General features: G+C 45.5%; 1 protein-coding gene across 5 annotated transcripts in view; it reads left to right on the top strand.

The window, feature by feature from the left end:
• CDYL (chromodomain Y like) overlaps window positions 1-17037 on the top strand; it is a 260756-nt gene extending 243719 nt beyond the window's left edge. For all 5 annotated transcript variants that reach the window (XM_035295025.3, XM_035295024.3, XM_078370570.1 and 2 more), the window contains 3 exons: window positions 5813-6023; window positions 13749-13892; window positions 15391-17037. In XM_035295025.3, coding sequence (XP_035150916.3) covers window positions 5813-6023; window positions 13749-13892; window positions 15391-15549 — 514 coding nt within the window. In that variant the 3' untranslated portion in view covers window positions 15550-17037. The remainder of the gene's footprint in view (window positions 1-5812; window positions 6024-13748; window positions 13893-15390) is intronic.
• Window positions 17038-18330: the final 1293 nt, after the last annotated feature.

Raw genomic sequence — 18330 nt, 5'->3', positions numbered from 1 at the left:
CACGCAGCAAAATTAATTCAGTCATCTCTTTTCTATCTTGTCTATGGGTCTGGCATAGATTACTACTTGCCTTGGGCAAATAGCTGATTTCAAGGTTGGTTTAAACCCAGAAAGTGTTCAGGGAGTGCTCTAATGATTAGAATACATGGTAATGTATAGCTACGGTTCCTATTATTTGTGCCATGAGTATGTTCTATCCTCAACCCTTAAATAAAGATCACTTCCAATTTGCTTGGCTGTGAAGTAAATTGTGTAGCCTTTATGACAAGCTAGTTCCATAACATCGCATGGAAAGGTTTTTTTTTTTTTTTTTTCCTTTTAGCACAAGCAGTGCACATTCTTGCCAGGTTCGTCTTAAGTTCCAACTGCACAGAGAACTAGATAGTAGGGAACAAAAAGTACAAGTCCTCCTTCTCCCCCACGCCCCCTCCCGGTATCCAGCATTCATTTGTTGTATGTCTTTCCCAACCTTGTTCTAAATATTTTGTTGTTTTCAGTTTAATTTTTTCGATTTATTTTTAAATTCACAAGTAAAAATTGTATATACTTTTAGTGTACAACATGATATATTGAAACACGAATACATTGTGGAATGGTTCAATCAGGCTAATTAACATGCATTTTGTGCTTGTGGTGAGAACACTTAAAATCTCAGCAATTTTCAAGTATAAATTACATTAACCGTGGTCACCATTATGTACAACAGATGTCTTGATCTAAGCATTTTCAAATATTTATTTCATATACACACAAATAATATAAATTTAGTTCTGTTATTGCATGTGACATGACTTTGAGATATTTCTGTTTCCTTGATGGTTGGATTTTCCTCTGCTATATGATGAGTACGAAAAACGTTCCCTAAAACCACTTAATTCTGCTAATAGCATATCCCCTCATTTGTCATGCTAATCACTCTATGTATAATTAGAAGTGTCTAATTTTTTGGAGATGGATTTTATTTGAAGTGGATGAAACCTAGTGCTTCTCTATCCTCCTCCCTAAAATGGCATATCCCCAGGTAGCCCCCCCAAAATCCTTTGTGCTTGCCTTTTCAACTTAAAGAGGATGGAAAATGAAAGAAATGTAGACTTGCAAACTGGCAACAAAGTAAGTTGGATCTTTCCCAAAATCCCAGATTTCTGGAGGGCTGAAGTTGAACTACTCTGGATAGTTACTAGGCTCCAACTGAGCACTGTCCTTGGAGCACTGGGCGTTCTAGCGCCTAAACCCTTCTAGAGCTTGCATAGCAGGATTCGTGGGGGGCTCCTTGTTCTGTTTTGGTGAGTCTGGGGTGGGCAGGGATATCTTTCTTTGACTGACACCCAAGATGGCTCTGATGGGCACTGCCCAAGCAGCCGCATGGCAGGAGCCTGGAACCTACACCTCAGGGTTGCAGGGATTGCCTTGGCCTTTTATAACATACTTAATTATTTTCAGAATTATTATATTTTCTCATACTTGTACACATGTATTTAGGAGGGTTATCTATTCCTTAATCTTTTGAATGTTACCTTTTAAAGGCTATCATATGATATGTGGTTTTTTTGCAGAAGTGGTTTGAAATTTTATAATCTAATCGTATTAAGTACTGTTTCTGATCTAGAGGATTTCATCCCTGTGGTACACTAGGTGGGACCATCTTGTTCTTCAGTTTAAGATTAAACCACTTGATCTCTGTCGCAATTCCTCGTCTAACTCTCAGCCCCTCTAAGACATTTTCATTATTATCCATTCAGGATGAATTCCATGAACTTAACTTTTATTTTTAAAATATAAACCACCATGCTTCATATGGTCACAGCATATATTCTCCATGATATCGCTCTGAATGTACACATAATATTGTGCTTTTTGGTAGCTCTGCGATAATAAGAAAATCAGATGTGTCAGCCAGTGCCTTCTGGGTCCTGGCTCCGTTGTCCCGTGTAGACTTCTCCCTGGCTCCACTCGTGAGCCATGCTGGTGCCTCGCCAAGTGCCGCTCACTCCTCTCTTCAGCGTTGAATTCCCTTGGACAGGGGCTGTGGGCTTGTGTTGGGATTAGTAAAAGCAGAGGAAAGCCAGATCAAGTCAGGTTTAAGTGGGGATCTCCTTTGTTGAACTTTATATAACTTAAAAATATAGTCACATAAAGAAGAAACAAGTGGGTTTTCCTGGAGCAGGATTGAGTCTTCACAAGAATATCAATCCAGCTTTTTGTGGGGAGTGGGGAGTAGGGAGAGTGGAGTGAGTGGGGAGCTGATGAAAATAAACTTTTAGTCAATGTGAATTTTCCTTAATATACTCTGTCAAGATCAGAAAAATAATTAGTTACACCAGATTCACTTAACCTTTTTTCTTATTTGCATTTAAATTAATTTTTATATGGATAAAAGCTCTTCCTGTGTATATCTTTCCTTTCTCTGGTGTCTTGCCTCAAGTTCCTTAATTCTTGGAGGCAAAGCACTTCATTGTAGGAAGTTTCCAAAGGAAAAGCGGGAAACAGGAAGATGAGGTTTCATATTCGATGGCCAGGCCTCTAGAGCAGCTAACTTTGCTACAAGGATGGGTGGTTTGCAGTTTGTGGAGTGACTGTAACAAAAGTATTCAGCGCATTCATGATCAAAACAAAATTATTTCAAGTCCCTTGACAACATTAGGCTTTTGAAGTCTGCAGGAACCATTAACTGCCACTGGGTGTCAAAGACCAGGAGCCTCCTCTGGGTATCAACCCCCAGAAGCAAGGCATCGTCTTCCTCCCACAGAGGGAGACCGGTCAGCCCTGCCCAAGCAGTGCCCCAGAGGCAAGAGGATTTAGGAGAGAACAAAGTGAGCCAGTAAACATGCCTCAACACCCTGACCTTTACCCCACTCAGTCCTTCAAACGAAGGTGACATTGAAATGAGGGAAGACCTCAGCCTTGGAAAGGCAGCACACTACAGGTCCCCGCTGCCTCCTTCTCCCCAAACAGTCCCTGGATGGTCCTGAAATTTTAGTGATTTTCCAACTGTTTGGTGTCTCCAAATTAGTAAATGTCCTTTAAAGGAAGAGTTTTGTTTAATTATAAAGTCTGGGTTTTTTTGTGTTTTTTTTTTAAGATGGAATTTCCTTCTTGTTGCCCAGGCTAGAATGCAGTGGCGCAATCTCGGCTCACCGCAACCTCCGCCTCCCGGGTTCAAGCGATTCTCCTGCCTCAGCCTCCCGAATAGTGGGCATTACAGGCATGCATCACCATGCCCGGCTAATTTTTTGTATTTTTAGTAGAGATGGGGTTTCTCCATGTAGGTCAGGCTGGTCTTGAACTCCTGACCTTGGGTGACCTGCTTGCCTCAGCCTCCCAAAGTGCTGGGATTAAAGGTATGAGCCACCACACCTGGCTTAATTATAAGGTCTTTTTAGACTAATTTGGTGGCAAATAGCAGCCTCCTTTCCTGCCATATCCAACAAAAGCCTTGAATTCAATTCATAAAGAATTCCAAAGAAATGAATTTAAATTCAGTACGTGGCATGGCACACATTTGAGTGTTCATATGTTTTGATTTTAAGTTTAAAACACACTTGGTTGAAGCCCACAGAAGCGGGGGCTGCTCGGGAGAGGACTGTCCCAGGCTTGAAGGCAGCCCCTGCCTTGCCTCTGGTGCCTTGAGCCTTGATTTGCAGCTTCCTTGGTTAAGCCTTCATGGTCCTGGGAAGTTTCCACTAGGCAGAAAAAGCATTTCTGTAAAGGCTTTCCTTTTTAAAACAAAATGAGTCTCTGTGTAAACCATGTTCATTTCTGGCATCTCAGGGCTCACTATTCGGAATGGCCAGTTCCCATTCCCTGAAAAGGGAAGGTGATCTTTGCTCCAGAGTGTGCTAGCTCGTTCATACCCCACCCAGAAAGAACCACCAGCTTTAGGTGTAGTCACCATTCCAGGCAAAATAAAAAATAAAATTTCAGTTCCAAAAAAAGCCCTCTGCCTATTCAAAATCTAAGTTTTGACCTATTCGTATCTATTAATATTTTAGAAGCAGAGTTTTATATATAAATATAAGGGCGGGGGGGGCAAGGATATATGAAATAATTCCTTTTACTGTTTCTTTATAGAAATATCTTTTTATTACTTGATTTTGAACATCTCTTTTATGTTAATTTATCGCCCCATTCGTGTTCCAGATGTCAGCTTGGGCAACTGCTATAACACTTTGCCTTCTGTTCCATGCAGTAGATGAAAGTGGAGCTACTCAGATTTTGGAAACAGCTGCTCCTTATCATGGAGACAGTTCAGCAGTTTTACCTTTTCATGAGTCATCAGCTACTGGGCCTAGGAAATATATTTCCATCTTGTGTCATTGACCCCAAATCCTCAAAAGATGACACAACTGAAATAGCTTCATGTAGTTCTTCTAGGCTATTTCAAGAGCTGCTTAAAAGGTTATCTGACACTCTGTATTATTAAACCCTAGTGTGATCTTTCTAACAATGCCTCAGGCTCTCTCATTTAGAGAGACTTAGTGTAACTCATTCATTTGAGTTAATTCTTGATCAGTGCAAAGATCCCACAAACCTTGGGGGCTAGAACTGAGGTCGAGCGCTAAACTGGACCAATTCCTCACTCTCCTGTTCACACACACCCCTCTTCACCTCCCCAACCTGCCCCCTCCAAAAATAGGTGTCATCCATCAGTATCTCGGGGAGTTGAGCAGGTGATGCTGAGTCATGATTTTCAGAGAAGATCTGAACAGATTGCTCTGGTTTTAGATTGCTGAACTGTAGAGAGCATCTAGGTTGTTATTTTCAGTATTAAAGATGGGGGTCAGATTTAGAATCCAGCAAGTCAAAAGCTGTACTTACTCTGCAGTTCTGATGTAGAATTCAGCCTGCACTAGAGGGACTATCTTGTGTTTATCCTTTTCTCTACTGTGTGAAATCATAACAAGAAACAACCTCTGAGCCTAAAATCAGCTTCTAGTATTGGGAAGAAAATGCGCATTCCCAAAGGGGCATGGCACCAACCTACCCTAAATTGAAAAGCAGCCTACTTTTCCAGCCTGATCTAAAGCAAATCCCAAAATAGCATTGGCTTGATTTATGAAACCTCCATCCTGGGCAAAGGCTGCCCCACTCCTGACCCCACCGTCCCTCTGAACTCCTGCTGCAGCCGTATCCTCCAGCCCACGGTGGAGCAGGATGTGGGTACAGGCCTGGGCCCGGTGCAGTTTGCTCTTCTTGTTTGCAGGTCTCATGTCTTGAGCCAGCCTGTGAGACTCTTGTCTCCGTATTCCTGTGTAGTCCACTTGACGTAAACTAAGGAAGTAGCAATTATTGCTAAATAATCAGTGAGCTGTCTGAAACTGTGAGCCAAGGCCAGACCCAGATCCCAGACTTTTTGTGACCCCTGATCCACCACTGTCCACTTAACACCAGGCAGTCATAGTATGCCCTGGGCCAGATTTCCTCTGTGACAGCTTCTTGATTGGTCTTATGAAGCCCAGAATATATATTGGGCTCCTGTGCCTTCGAGGGAAGACAGGTTGGGGAACCAGATATGTTGATCATACAGCCTGAGAGCTACCTGCAAATGCCAGCACAGCTCATGTTGCCCATGGCCTTCACGTAGGTCCTGTAGCCACAGCTACCACATGCGTGGACTTCAGGCTGTTACCAAACCTTTATGACACATAGTAAATAAGTTTAGGGTCCACAACGGCCAGGGAAGGCCTTAAACAAATCTCAAGTCTTTATGATTTCCACAGCATTTACATCTTGGTAAATTGAATTCCATAATAGACTTTTCCTTTGCTCAGATATGCAATGTTTTGAGTAATTCCCCATTTATTTTTCATTTTAGAAACTTCGTGAATACGTTCATTCAATTTAAGAAGCCCATTATTGTAGCAGTCAATGGCCCGGCCATTGGGCTAGGAGCATCTATATTGCCTCTTTGTGATGTGGTTTGGGCTAACGAAAAAGCTTGGTTTCAAACACCCTATACTACCTTCGGACAGAGTCCAGATGGCTGTTCTACCATTATGTTTCCCAAGATAATGGGAGGAGCATCTGTAAGTACCTTTTAAAAAAAAATCATTCTAGAAGGCTTCCTGAAGAAATCTAGTTTGGTTATTGTTTTTCTAAAGCTGTAAAGTGTGTCATTCTGTGGGGACTTTCCATCTTGTCATTCAGATTTGGGGTCATAGACGTGTTGACACTGTCTTTGCATCATTCCCTAGAAAAGGACTTCATTCACTGAGGAGTCTCCCACTTTGCATAATTCTCACTGATAACTACTGTTAGTAAATATCCAGTCTGTAACCCAACCAACAATTTGCAATCAAAATTAGTTCTTCACCTAATAACTTAAAAGCAGCACTTTTAAGAGAAGGCAATTTTAAGAGGGAGCAAAGTTACACAGGATTAGAGGGTTGTTTTCCTTATAATTGTGTGCTTTTGTTTAACTGTTGAATCCGTTCATTCTAATAGTTTGTGTCTGTATTTAGCTTGTGATTTATCAAGTGGTTATTCACATCTGATTCCCTAGTCCTTGATATAGGGTAGGAGGTGGTGTCACAGGTCAGGTTCTCCAGAAGCTGACACTGAGATGAGTTTGGCACATGGAGAATTAGCAAGTAGTCACTACCTACCTGTAGAAGGGATGGGGAGGAAGCAGGACTGGACAGAGGAATAGATCAAAGTGATACCATGTCCATCGTCCTTGGGCATGGGATGCACAGGAAGTGTTGTGCCCTGAACGAGGTGGCTCCCTGCAGCTGAGGGCATCCCTGAAGGCACCCTACGGCTGTCCACTAACAGCAGCACTTGCAGCCAGGCAGCCAGGCCTCCCCAGGAGGGATCATGGCAGCCCAGTTCCATGTGCACCACAGTTCACCCCAGTGCCATTCAGATCCACCCCTTCATGCACATTTTTGGGGGTCAGCTCCTTCAGGTTCCAAAGGGCTTTCTTTCTGGGAAAAACTTAGAGGAAGAGGATTAGGCAGCAATAACTTGCAGGCCAGAACCTGAAATGTTATCAGTGGGTGAAAGTGTGGTGAGAAAAAGGATATTTGCATCCTCTCATTATCTGTAGTGGGAAAGATAGTAACCTTACGGTGGAGAAACCTGGCAGGTACCACCTTGCTGAGTGATCAGAGTTCACAGAAATAAGTTAAAAGCCAACAGGAGACACTAAGGGGAACACAGCCTTCATCACTGCATGGGATTCCTGCTGAAGGTGCAGCAGCTCAGGCTCTTCATGAGGAATGTCAGGCCCAGACTGGAGGGCAGTCTGCAGACACGCGCAGCACTCCTCCAGAGCACCAAGGTCAGAGAAGACTTGGAAAGACTGTGGAACCATCTCAGACTGGAGGAGGCCAAGGGGACATGACAGCTCAGAACATCAGGGATCCTGGGTGGGCTCCTGGACCAGAGAAAGGACAAGAGTGGGAAGGCTGGTGAAATTCACATTGCATTTGTTGCTGAGTGAATAGCACATTGTCAGCAGCTTCGGTCATCCTAAGATGTTATGTGACATTTTAACCTAGGGAGAGTTGTGTGAAGGTATAGGAGAACACTGTACTACTTCAGTCATTGTTCTATGTATCTAAATGTATTCAAAAACCAGAACATTTAAAATAAAGGAATGCAAGAGAGGAGGAGGAAGGTGGATAGGCCAGACTGCAGCCCCCAGTGCTGCACTGGTCTCTGAGCGGCCCTGCTCCTCACCTTATCACTCCTCAGGCTAGATCCCCTCACCCATGGCTCCCACCTCTGCTCAGTGGCCGCCCTCATACTGATACTCACCCCTGAGAGCTCTGTGGCCTGCTCGCTGTGCCCAGCTCAGAGTCGCTACACTTGTCCACTTCACTGTTGTAGTTGATCGGGGAGGACCAAGCGGCACCTGCCTCCACCCTGTTTCCCAGGCCACGTGTCCTTCCATATAAAGGTCTTTGTACTGTATATGCTACAAATCAGAAGATGCTGCCTACCATCATGGAACCACCTCCAAACTGGCATCTCTCAGGCCGTGCCGATGCCTGACCAGGCTGGCAGCTGCTGCAGGTGCTGTATGTGACTCAGCCACAGGACTCTAGGGGGCTAGTGTTAGTCTAACCTTGATCCACTTTTCCTCCTACACCAGGGGGTGACCAGGTGTGTCTGCCATTGGGGGCATTTTCCTCACCACGTTCTCCTTCTCTTCCCCACCCTGCTGGATGAGGCTCTGGTGAACTTGCTGTTCCCTTTTTGGCTTGCCCACCTACCCAGTGAGCTGACCCCACACAGGCCACACTCAGTCACTGGGAGTTCCCCCATAGCTGTAGGTGTGATGAGCTGAGGCACGGTGCAGGTACAGTAGAGCCAGCGATGCAGAGATCTGGTGGTGACGCAGGTGTGTAGGCTGCCTGCCTGTGCCCTCTGGGGCTTGCCAAGCCCAGCTGCGTGTCCACCACGGTCCCTGCCTGACCTTTCGCCTATAGGGCTGATAGAACTCAGCTCGTGGTGGTCACTTCCCACATGTGGTCATGTGGGGTCCCATGGTCAGGCGCTCTGCCTCTCCCAGGCCCGGTCAGCACTCCAGGCATGTGCTTCCCTGCTATGGATGGTCCCGCAGGCTGTGCTGCCCTCTTCCTTCTGGCTGTGCTGCCCTCCTCCCTCTGGCACTGACCACAGGCCCCATATGCATCTTGTCCCACCCCTCCCTAGCCAGCCCTGGCCTTTCAGCCTCACTCAGCAGGGCCTCCACCTCCCTCAGGCTTCCAGGAGCCAACCCAGCAGCCAGGTCAAACCTTTCCTGGGAACCTACCAGGGGTAGGTATATCAGTATCCCAGGAGAGCTCCCAAGTCAGTGAACCCTCCTATCCAACTTGTGGTTGGGCCCCGGGTTAGGCACCCTGAGAATACAGGCCCTCATATCTTCTCACAGCTCCCACCTGCACCCCTGGCTAGGTCTTGAAACCCCTTTCAGGGAAGAGGCAAGTTACAGGTCTGATGCCAGGAGAAGGGTTAGAGCAGGTTTTGGGGGGCAGTGTTGACTTGCTGAGAGGTATTTGCCTTATCTTCTAGTAAGGGGCATCTGATAGGGATGGGTGGGCCATGTCTACAGGCTCAGGGGGTCAGAGGAAGCTGGAATTAGGGGCATTCACCCGGAAGCCCCTACACCAAGTTATAGGGTGCCTCCCCACCCCTCACAAGCTGACCTTCCTCTGGTGGCTGATTTATGGGTGGAGCTGGACAACATTTGCTGACAAGTCCAGGGGCCAGGGCTGAGTCTCAACCCTCTCTGCTGCTTGCTATCAGCTGCCCCTCTGCTTTCACCCTCACCTGTGAGAGTGTTAGCACGTGGACGGCCCCCTGTGCCAGGTGCTGCGGCTTTTCCACTTGACCTATTGGGGAGGGGCGGGGCAGGCATCCTCGTTGCCAGCTGGAGAACCATGCAGTTTCAAAATCCTTCTCCTCACCCTCGTGTCCACTCCCCCCATCACAAGGTAGTTTCTCTGGAAGCTGAGGTGGATTTGGGAAGCAGGGTTTGGTAGATTAGGTGCCAACATCCATGGAAGGACAGAGAGGGAGCAGGACTGGGCAGAGCTAACTAGCAGGGAGCTCTGGAACCATGTCGCTTCACAGTGGTTCCAGGTACCCCAGTGCAGTTGACCATGGGGTAGGCGGCCCTGGGAAGAGCAGTCCATGGGGAAGAACTGAGGGGCTCCCCACCCTGCTGGCAGCACTTCCCACAGCAGGTAGCTTGCTGGGCTGGGAACGTGGGTGGTTTATCCAAGTCGTTTGCTTTGTCCCTTACACCAGACTGCACATTCCCGACACCACCGGACGGACTCCCATGGTAAAAAGTGATGATCAGTGAAATAAGTTCATCACAACGATTACTGTAAACTAGACTTGTGTCCTGCCACTTACCCTGTCCTGGCAGGAAAGAATCATTCTCCCGGACATCTTGTGAAGCTCATTTTGAGTTACTTATCTAGAGGAGATGGAGATCTCTCCATCTCCTCTGACCTCTCCCACCGTACGATCTGTGTCGTTGTATGGTGTTGGTGCAGATGTGGGGCAAATATTCAACCAACTTGATGTTCAGGCACATTTTGGCCAAAGGCATTTTGGAAGTGGAGCCCTGGGGTTGAATGCTGCTGGGGAGTAGAGGTCTCAGAGTTCACCGTGCCCAGAAAGGTCCATGGGACTTGAAGTCATCATTTCATAACGAATTCCGGCCTTCCAGCCAGTGGCGTTTCTCCCACTCTACAAGTCTTGACAGATCTTTACTTTTTGCTTCCCCTTGAAATGTACTGGTGCCTCTTGAGCTGCTGTTTTCAACTGGGGCAATTTCCATCCACCCCCACTTCACCCCTGGGGACACATCTGAGGGTCGATGTCTGGAGACAGTTTGGTTGTCACACATGAGGAGATGGCCATTAGCACAGGCCAGGGTGCTGCTCAGCAGTCTGCATAACACACGGGACAGCCCTGCTCAGCACCCTCCGTAGCACACGGAACAGCCCCCACACCAAAGAGCAGTCCAGCCCAGAATGTCCCTAGTGCCCTGGGGGAGAAATGCTGCTTTAACCCAAGAGTGAAGAGCCTGCATTTTACTCAGTGTGAATGCTACACTTTCTGAGCAGAGTATTTGATGAAGCCTCTCTACAGAAAGTGAATAAACGCTGTTCAGGTGACTTGTGTTATGACAACTCTGGTTGAAAGTGACTCTGCAAATGATGTAAATGATGTTGATCCTTTCATGAGCCTTTGGTGTATTTGAGCTTTCAGCAGCCTGAGGCAAGACTGGAACAAGTGTGGTTTCCCCCCACTTTGCATGTGCAGAGCTCTGCCAGGAGGATAAGCTAAAAGAATCACATCTTCAGGATAAAAAGAACATGCAAATGACACAGGTTGTGTGGCCTCTCCTTTCCTACAGAGTCTGCTGCAGGCACACAGCTGTAGGCGCAGGCTACGTAAAATTCAGCTGAAGAGTCTCTTCCACTTTAGCCTTCCTAGTGCCCAATAGACTTTCATGGAGTGCACAGAGGATAGTGCTGTCTGACACCCACAGGCTCCCACGTGGAAGTCTTGCAGCTCTCAGGAGAGGACCTGCTGGGGTGTAAAGCTGGAGAATGCCCTGCAAGTGCCTGAGGGCCTCACCCCAAGCTCACCCTTGCGAGCCACCTCTTGGGGACTTCAGAGAGTGGCCTGAGGCAGTAGGTGGTACCCTGTGCCACAGCTGTCCCCATAAGGCTGGAGACCCCCGGATCCACTCTGCTCATATTGGGCCCGTTTCCTTACCGCCCCTCCTACTATACTCTGACCAGACGGATGTCTGCAAAGATGTCTGTTTCACTTTCCTCCAGCATTTCTCACTTCTCTTGATGGTTACCTGATAACCTTTTTTAATAGCTGGACAATGTTGACCACACCATGGGTGATGTAGGTTGTCTGCAGGGAGTCCCTGTGCACTCGGCCATCTCAGAACATGTTGGTTGGTCAGGTTCCCACTGGCCGCATCTGTGTGAATCTTATTCGGGTAGAAGTCTGACACCTCTCATTTTAAAACTGCTGAAAATAGTGTGTATAAGAATGTGCTCACACAAACTGAGTGTATTTAATCCTACAAGGGAGTTTTTTTTTTTTTTTTTTTTGTTTTTTTGGGTGACTGTTGTCAAGCAGTCAACCTAGAGTCAGCCCTGTCATTTTTGCTCTCGAGTAAATTGAGAAACGCACTTGGTTGTTCTGTACTTTCAACCAGCTGGAATGGAGAACACCAAAGATAGGGAAAGGATCTCCAGGGACGAGCAGGCATGGAGCCAGCAGGGATAGGGAGGAAGACTGACCACAGCGAGTGAGCAGAGAGAAGGGCCGTTCTTGGCTGGCATCAGGCCCAAGAGAGTCAAGAAAGGGGGATGAAAGAGAGAGACAGGAAAGAAGAGTGGTGGGGCTGTAAATTGACCTCCACGTGGCAGAAAATAAAGTTGGAAGAATTGACTGGGGTAGACAGCCAGGGCCCTGCGGGAGGGGCTGGAGAGTAAACTGAGGATCCCTCCCCTTGTGATTCAGCCAAGCATCAGGCTTGGTGGCGTCACTTGGCTCCGCTGCCTGAGCTAAGGCTCTGCTACGCTGGTCCTGAGAACATACTTCATGCTTAACTTCAGGGATTTGGCTCTAGTGTCCTCACTCTATGCTGAGAATGAAAGAAATATGGTCTTGGAAAGGAAAACCCCACAGCACGGAGCATCTCCTGCTGCGGCAGCAGCACACCTGGACCCGCTCCCCTTCCTGCTGCATTTGGGTCTGCCGTTAGAAGAGCCATAGCAACTGCCAACAGTGAAGTCAGGTCACGTTTCTTCTTTGTTTATGGACCATCTTTTCACTGAGAAGAAGCTGTTCCATTCAGGATTTCATAGAGCTTCTCCAGACTCTCCAAACACTCGTGACTGCGTCCAAGTTGTAGTTCCAGGGGCAGACTCCAATTTGGGAGATCATTAAGAACCTTGCAAACCCTTGTGAGAAGCCTGTCCCTGGCCTTGTTTTCCAGCCTCTGCCTTTGTGGGAGGGGCAGTGAGTCAGCCACGTGTTTGCTTTGCGGGTTCTGCCCGTATGCACTCCAAGCCATGCATTTCACATAGAGTAAACAGCATCGAGACATTGGCAAGAGGCGTATGAGCGTCTTACAGTGTCGTAGTGACGTCAGAGCCTTTTCTCTTTCGTGCTATTGCCTCTTTGGGAAATGGAAGACACCTACCAAAATTGTGTTTTACCAGAGCCCCGGGAGCTCATGGTCAAGGCTTTGTGACCATCAGAGTTGTAGGACGGTTAACCATCTTGATAAATGACAGACCGGAAATTGTGCCATCAGGCCCGTGTGGAGTTTCTTCATCAAACATGCATGCACCTCTCCCCGCCTTATCTCGGCATCTGCGAGCCTGTCATTTGAATGACGTAAAATCCATACATGTTGTGCTGAGACCATAAAGGTGATCTAGTTAAGTCTCATGTATTAAAAAATAAAAAGTGATCTAGAATCCAGGACAAGGTTAAAATTAATTTCATATCTATACATTTTTTTTAAAGAGAAACTAACTTTAGCTTTCTCCATTGAGCCATGTGAGGTAACTATAGCCAGCCTCTCTCAAGCCATCCTTGATCCTATAGTTACCTCACATGGTGATCTTGGACACATTCAAGCCCTGTCTTTTCATATCCAAGCAATGCAGTGCAGCCTCTAAGGTACACTCTGGCCGTTAGAAACAGTCACCACCATTAGAATATTTTCTCTGTATATTAAAAACAAGTCACCATTGGCTTCCCAGATAAAGAAAATGTTTGGTAGGAGTTCTATGCCTGGTTCAAATCCTTAAGATTATAAATTGCCTAACTTTGCATATGCTGATTTTCCTGGATTGTTTTGTGTGTTAAAAGAGCTCACGCGTGGGAAGGGCTGGCATTAGGGGGAGGAGGGCAGGTGGAGGAGAGGAAGTTGTACCAGAAACTTTTTAAATGAATGGCAAAAAGACCTTTTCTATCTTAGATTTCTTCGTTGAGTCCCTGTGATTCTATAGTAGATCGTAAAATAAGCCTTTTTTGCATTACTTTTTAAGAAAAAAGTTGGCCCGATGTATTACTTTCCCACTGCCCAGCTGACTCCACTTTGCACCGGGCCTGTTCCTAGTGCCGCGTTTTCCCCGTGGGCTGTTGTTTGTAAATGTCTCTCTTTAGTGTGGATTTTAAGGGATGGGTCTTCCTCACTGGCCTCCTGCCCCATGTCATGTTACATCCACTCTTCTTCTTTGCAGGCAAATGAGATGCTGCTGAGCGGGCGGAAGCTGACGGCGCAGGAGGCGTGTGGCAAGGGCCTGGTCTCCCAGGTGTTTTGGCCCGGGACATTCACTCAGGAAGTGATGGTTCGCATTAAGGAGCTTGCCTCGTGCAACCCAGTTGTACGTCTAATTGTTTCTGTCACATGCTACTTTTTAAAAAATAGAACGTTTTCCCCCAGAGAACTCACAAATTTGCTATTATTCCCAAGTCCTTCATGTTTGTCCTCAGCAGCGCGCCTTCCCTTGAAGTCCCACCAGAAGTTACTGCTGCCACCACTGCCCCTTGCTTGCCTTCCCTTTGCAAATACTCAAGAACCACAGAAATGGACTTCAGTCTGAAGTGTTAGCAAGTTAGCAAACAGTCCTGTGGAAGTCGACAACAACCAACATGATACAATTCTTTACTGTTTCCAAAACCTCTCAGTCTCTTTAGCTTCTCCCCACTTTCTCCGCAGTGGGCCTAAGGTGGTGGTGGTGTTTTGTAAGATGGAGTCTCACTCTGTCGCCCAGGTTTGAGCGCAGTGGAGTGTGATCTCGGCTAACTATAGCCTCAACTTCCTGGGTTCAAGTGATGCCTGTGCTTCAGTCTTCCCAAGTAGCTGGGATTACAGACACGTGCCACCATGCCTGGGCTATTTTTATATTTTTAGTAGAGACAGAGCCTTACCATGTTGGCCAGGCTGGTCTTGAACTCCTAACCTCAAGTTGATCTACCTGACTTGGCCTCCTAAAGTGCTGGGATTACAGGTGTGAGCCTCTGGGTTTGACCTAAGTTTTTGTTGAGTAAATATGCTGAATAGGTCAGGCATGGTGGCTCATGCCTATAATCCAGCATTTTGGGAGGCCAAGGCAGGCGGATCACTGTAGGTCAGGGGTTTGAGACCAGCCTGGCCAATATGGTGAGACCCCATGTCTACTACAAATACAAAAATTAGCTGGGCTTGGTGGCACACACTTGTAATCCCAGCTACTCAGGAGGAGAATCACGTGAACCCAGGAGGTGGAGGTTGCAATGAGCTAAGATCGCACCACCGTTCTCCAGCCTGTGCAACAGAGTAAGACTCTCTCAAAAAAAAAAAAAAAAGTATACAAATAAATTTTTTTTTAATGCTGAATAAGTCTTCTAACAAAATTTCATTTGGCAAATTACAGGATGTGAAATGTTTAATATTAACTGACACAACTCTCATCTGAACTGTCTTAGGCAGATAAGCAACCCTCATTATGAAAATTACATTTTGTTTAGAAAATCCCCTCAGCAGGCACCCTCAGAGCTTTCACTGGGCATTAGCAGAGCAGATGTCCAGTTCGAGGGTCCACGCCAGCATGCGGCAGTGGCACGAGGCCGAGGCTGGGTCAGGGGTGGGTGCCAACAGCCCAGCTCTCCTTTGAAATAGCTTACCAGCCGTTTTGAAGTTAAGAATGTACCCAGTATCTCTCTAGTAGGGAATGTGCTTTATATGTGTATTAGGCCTGGCACATATTGTGAGAAAATGTCTGGTAACCTTTTTAACAGGTGATTGCTGGAATTGGATGATTGCCTCCACCTGTAGAGGCACGAGGGCCCCGTGTCTGCCAGCATGCACCCTGCTCACTAGCTGCTTGTTTTCCGGTGCAGGTGCTGGAGGAGTCCAAAGCCCTTGTGCGCTGCAACATGAGGCTGGAGCTGGAGCAGGCCAACGAGAGGGAGTGTGAGGTGCTGAAGAAAATCTGGGGTTCGGCACAAGGGATGGACTCCATGTTAAAGTACTTGCAGAGGAAGATTGATGAGTTCTGAGTGTCGGGTTGCCCACCAGTGACACCAGGATCCGGCTGAGCAGGAAACCACCACTGGCTCCAGTTGCCTTGAACCATTCTCGCAGCCGGAAACAGGCTCACTCGTAGCTCACGCTTGGAAGCAGGACTGGGAACATCCACGCTATTTATTATCGGGGAGTTTTTAAAGTACTGTAATTTTAAAATAAATAACTACAAAGCTTCTTTATCCAAACGTCATTATTTTATACTTCTATACACGCAAGTGTAAAAGTATAAAGGTGAGCACTAGACTGCTCTTAGAAGCTCTCATTTGTGTTTTCTTTGGCTAGTACTGTATAAAAAGCAGAATTGTGTTTCATTGGTTTAGGATGACAGAAAAGTCTGGAATGATGTTGGTTTTCCTCATTTCTTCCTTCTGGAACACAAAATCTAAAGGGGTATTAGCCAGCCTCGCCTCCCCTGCCCCACATAGAGAGACAGAGTGATCTGAGGCACTGGCTTTTTTTCCAAGAAGGTACAGATACCTCAGATCTGGGAAACTCTAAATCAGAAGACGTAGCTTCTAGGATAAATACTTCTGATGAAAAATCCACCGAGGAGCATACCCCCAAACCAGACATACGCTTAGGATTCATGCTGAGATACCAGTTGGGTTTCCCCATCTTTTTAAAATACGTCCAGTTCTTACCCAGTTAACATGAAGAAACCACTGTCTCTAGAAGAAAGCTTGTTTTGCAGTATTAGTGAATCACTGAATAGCTTAAGTATGACTAAGTTATAAGTTAGTCTTTAGTGGGTTTTAAATAGTTTTTCTGACCCTTTTGAAAAATAACTACATAAGTGCTTCTTGTTGCTGGGTGAGAAATACTACTTTATAGACAGTTCTGGTTTTCTATTCACAGATAATGATTGATGTATTACACCAAAATAAAGTATTTTTATGTTTATAAATTGTAATTTTTAGATTCACTTAGAATATATTTAATAAGTTAAAATTATTTTGGCACACTATTAAATGCAAAAACTCCTTTCAAAACAAAAAAGAACTACCTTATATTCAACATTTAATGTTCTTGGTCTCTGCTTTGATGTCTATACAATATACTGAGTTCAGTATGGTGTGCAAGAGTGCCCTGTGTGGCTAGACAGGTGCATTCCTTCAGGAGTGGGTACTGATTCCAGGCTACAGATGCCTATTATTAGTTAGGCTTCTGAGCTTGCAATCATATTGAATGTATGAAGAGCGAAATAAAATCAAATCCTTATTTTTGTACAGTTTTGAAGTTTATACTTAGAACTGACCACCTCCCCAGCCACGTGGAGAGCTGTACAGTGTGTAAATCTGCCTTTATCTTGGATTGATTGGTACAGTATTTTTGCATCTGTGGGACCTACCTTTTCGTTCAGTAGTTTGAACTATATATAAACTGTACAATCTGTAAAGTTTTTATAGAATAAATATTCAGCTGTGAAAACTGGTTAAATAAAACTAATATTTCTTAACACAGTTGAAATGTTTCTCTGATTCTTCACTTTTGAGGTTGCTTTTCTCATGGAGTGTTTTCTCTCTTTTTTTCTTTCTGTGAAATATACATATGTGTGTAAAGCATCTGTACAGTTTGATGGAATGCACACCTCCGTGACTATCACCTAGGTAGGACCTAGAATATAACAATTATCCTCCCTGGTCACCTTCACCTAAGTGACCATTTCCTGAATTTGTGTCAGTCATCTACTTCTTCAAAGAACTTACTCCTAAAATAAATTACTTTTAGTTCTACATGTTAACCTTTATATCATATCACAATAAGCTTCTGTGACTGACTGACTGACTTCATTCCGAGTTATATTTTCTCTTACGTAGAGTTGTAACTTGCCCTCCTCTACCCAAACCTGTAATGTGGCTGTTTTCACTCCTGTTGTACAGACAAGGAACCTGAAGAATTAAGCATCTCCCCAAGGTCACATAAGTCATTTGGGCAGGAGCGGCACCAGGCTTTTATCCGAGGTTGACGCGGCAAAGCACGTATTCTGGCAATGACACCAAAATGCCAATGTTGTAGAATTTACAAATAGAGAACTAACTCAGTAAAATCTCCCGAAGTTGTCTGTTTCTATCATCTGAGACTTTTGCATCCTCTGGGTCTTGTGAGCCACCTCCCGTTTTTCTGAAGCAAACCTTTCACTTTTCAGCTTCTTGCACAAGAACTGAGCCCAACTAGAAGTAGCACTGGCGACAACAGTGAAATTCTTGTTTTGTGCCTGGTGTGGGTGAGCAGGAAAAGAAATGTGACTGCTTAGATTGGTAAAAGTCTCGGTCCAACTTTAGAGGAAAATTTTAAAAATACAAAATATTTTAAATTTAAAAAAAATTTAAAAACCTGTCAAATATAAAAATCCTGGACCCAGCAACTGCATCTATAAGAATTCATCTTAAGGAATGAGTGGTTATAGGAAATATGACAACAAAGATGTATGCAATTAAGTTCATCTCAGGATTGTTCCTGATAGTGAAACGTTGGAAATTGCATTCATGTTCATCAGTAGGGTTTTGGTTAAATAATTATGCAACACCATCACAGTGCACATCTATTGAAAAAGAATGTTGATGAAATCTTAGGTTTAAAAAACTGTATGCTTCAAAAAACTTTAAAGGATATGCATGAAAAACATCATATATATCAAGTTCTCTCCCCTAGAGCTTCCCAGTTGCTGGCCCCAAGACTGCACAGCCCCTTGAAGCCAAATTCGGGAGCCTGTCACCTTTGAGAGCCAGAGACAGGCACAACACTCAGGTGGC

The sequence above is a fragment of the Callithrix jacchus genome, chromosome 4 (genome assembly GCF_049354715.1).
Source record: "Callithrix jacchus isolate 240 chromosome 4, calJac240_pri, whole genome shotgun sequence".
In the NCBI taxonomy this organism is placed as follows: Eukaryota; Metazoa; Chordata; class Mammalia; order Primates; family Cebidae; genus Callithrix; species Callithrix jacchus.
Note: the sequence above shows the minus strand (reverse complement) of the source record. Positions and strands in the feature narration are given on the sequence as shown.